The 2,676-nt window shown below is 39.5% G+C and overlaps 1 protein-coding gene across 1 annotated transcript in view; it reads right to left on the reverse strand.

The window, feature by feature from the left end:
* Positions 1 to 440: 440 nt before the first annotated feature.
* PDCL2 (phosducin like 2) overlaps positions 441 to 2,676 on the reverse strand; it is a 27,651-nt gene continuing 25,415 nt past the window's right edge. Inside the window, exon 5 of the mRNA XM_021707437.1 lies at positions 441 to 629. Coding sequence (XP_021563112.1) covers positions 475 to 629 — 155 coding nt within the window. The 3' untranslated portion in view covers positions 441 to 474. The remainder of the gene's footprint in view (positions 630 to 2,676) is intronic.

Here is a 2,676-nt window from a genome sequence, read left to right on the forward strand (position 1 = left end):
CTCAGGCAATCCACTCACCTCAGCCCCCCAAAGGCGTGGGATTACAGGCTGAGCCACCGAGCCCGGCTTATGTTCATAATTTTAAAATTTTCACTCAAGTTTCTGAAATAATAGACTTCAAAATGTGTTAACTTTAATGAAATTTTGTGGTTCTTTTTCATTAGCTTCATTCATAATTATCTTTGGAAGTGAGTAGGCAACATAGAGGCCTTGTAATATTTGTATTTTTGTACAAAATGGGTCAGAAAAGGATAAGCCACAGAAAAATGTTAAGAGTGTAATTCAAATTATGGTTTTCTCAGAGGCAATGAATATTCTGAAATACCTGAAAATTTTTCAAATTATATATAAGCTATAATTATAAAAGTGAAAATAAAATAAATCTATAAAGTTTCTGATCTGATTATAAAGGCAGTAGGAAATAAAACATTCAGTATACATATACTTTAAAAGTTATTTATTCAATATTTACCTCTATTTGGTATCATTATCACTGTTGGAACTATTACTGTCATCATAAATAGAAGTGTTTCTAATTGAAGATACCATCATATCTACAATGTCTTTTTTGGGGTTTTCTTCCAAATCCGTCTGTATTGCTCCAACTTCTGCTAGCTTCCATTCAAGTTCTGCAATAAGTAACCCATTATGAAATCAGATAAAAGTCTTGAAGAAAAGAATTTCTCGTGTATACAAAACAGAAGTTGACTCTAATATTAACACATAAATGGCATATTTAGAACTGAATGACAATGAAAGTGCTATAATATCAAAATACACATTAGATATAGCAAAGTTATACTTAAACGGAGAATTTTTAAAACTTTTCATAGCTTTAGGGGGTACAAATGATTTTGGGATATATGGATGCATTGTATATGGCAAAGAGCCTAGATTGTAAATGTATCCACCACTCCTACTTGTGTACACTGTGGTTTTTCATCCCTCCTCCTCTTTCCATTCTCCCCCTTCTAAGTCTCCAATGTCCATGATAACATTCTATATGCCTTTGCAGACCTAAAGGAAGAAATTACAGTTCACATGTATCTCACTATTTTGTGCTGCCATAACACAATACATGAGGCCAGGTAATTTACAAAGAACAGAGATTTATTTCTTACAGTTCTGAAGGCTGGGATGTCCAAGACTGAGGGCCCACATCTGGTAGGGGCCTTCTTGCTCAATCATCCCATGGTGGAATTTGAGTGGGTGAGAAAAGGTGAGCAAGAGAGAGCTGAACTAGCTTTAAACCAACCCACTTTCACAATACTGAACTCACTTCTACAATAGTGACACTAATTCGCTCATGAGGGCATAACCTAATCACTTCTTACAGTCCTACCTGTCAACACTGTTGCATTGGAGATTGTTTCCAACACATGAACTTAGGGGACACATTCAAACGGCAGCACTCCACCCCCCTTAAAATTAATGACCTTCATGTATGCAAAATGCACCCCATCCCAATAGCCCCAGAAGTTTTAATTTGTTCTAGCATGAACTCTAAAGTCCAGAGTCTCATCTAAATCAGATATAGTTAAGGTTCAAGACATGAATCATACTGAAGCAAATTTCCCTCCAGCTATGAGCCTGTAAAATTAAACAAGTTATCTACTTCCCAAATTAAATGATAGGACAAGAATAGGATGGATATTTCTACTCCAAAAATGAGAAATAGGAACGAAGAAAAGGGCAACTGGTTCCAGGTAAGTCCCAAACCCAACAAGAAAAATAATATTAAGTCTTAAAGTTGAAGAATAATCTCTTTGACTCCATGTCCTGCATTCTGGGCACACTGAGGTTGGGGGAGGGTTGGGATCCCAAGGCCTCAGGCAACCCTGCCCCTATGGCCTAGGCCTTGCTGGGCCCAGTCCATCCAGCAGCTCTCATGGATTGGAGTTTTGTGCTCACAGTTTTTCCACCCAGGCTGGAGCTGCACACTGTGGCCCCACAGTTCTGCAGTCTCAGGGGCTGTATGTACCACTCCCATGGCTCCACTAGGATCTGTCTTGGGAGGGGTTCTCTGCAGTAGATTCTCCCCTATGACAAGTCTCTGCCTGGGCCTCCAGGCTGTCAGTGACATCCTCTAAAATCTACATGGAGGGTGCTATAGCACCACAGCTCTTCTGTTCTTCCCACTTGCAGAATTAGCACTGTGTGGACACAGTTAAGGTGTATGGCTTGTACCTCCTGGAGCAGCAGGTCTGGCTGCACCTGAGCCCTCTTGAGTCATGACCAGGGTGAGTGAGGTATGCTGCACTGATATGTAGGGAGCAGAGTCCTGAGGTGGTATAGGGCAGAATGCTGAGATTCTGCAGGCTCCTCTCTAAAAACTGCCCTTAAGGTCAAGGATTTCTGAAATGCCTTTGGGGTCATTCTCCCATTGTCTTTATGCATAGAAGGCTTTCTTCTATCCACATTAATCTCTTTAGCAAATGGTCACTTGGCCACACCTTTGGTATACACTCCCAAACACACCTTTTCATTTTCACATGGTTATACTGAAATTTTTCAAAATTTTTACTTTCTGCTTCTCTTTTAATTATAAATTTCATCTTGAAATCATTTTTTTCATTTTACTATGAGCAGCCGAAAGCAGCCATGTAGCACCCTGAATGCTCTTTTTTTTTTTTTTTTTTTTGAGTTGGTGTCTCACTCTGTCGCCCAGATTGGAGG

This window comes from Carlito syrichta, unplaced genomic scaffold (genome assembly GCF_000164805.1).
Source record: "Carlito syrichta isolate Samal-C Ts95f unplaced genomic scaffold, Tarsius_syrichta-2.0.1 Scaffold117951, whole genome shotgun sequence".
Classification (NCBI taxonomy): domain Eukaryota; kingdom Metazoa; phylum Chordata; class Mammalia; order Primates; family Tarsiidae; genus Carlito; species Carlito syrichta.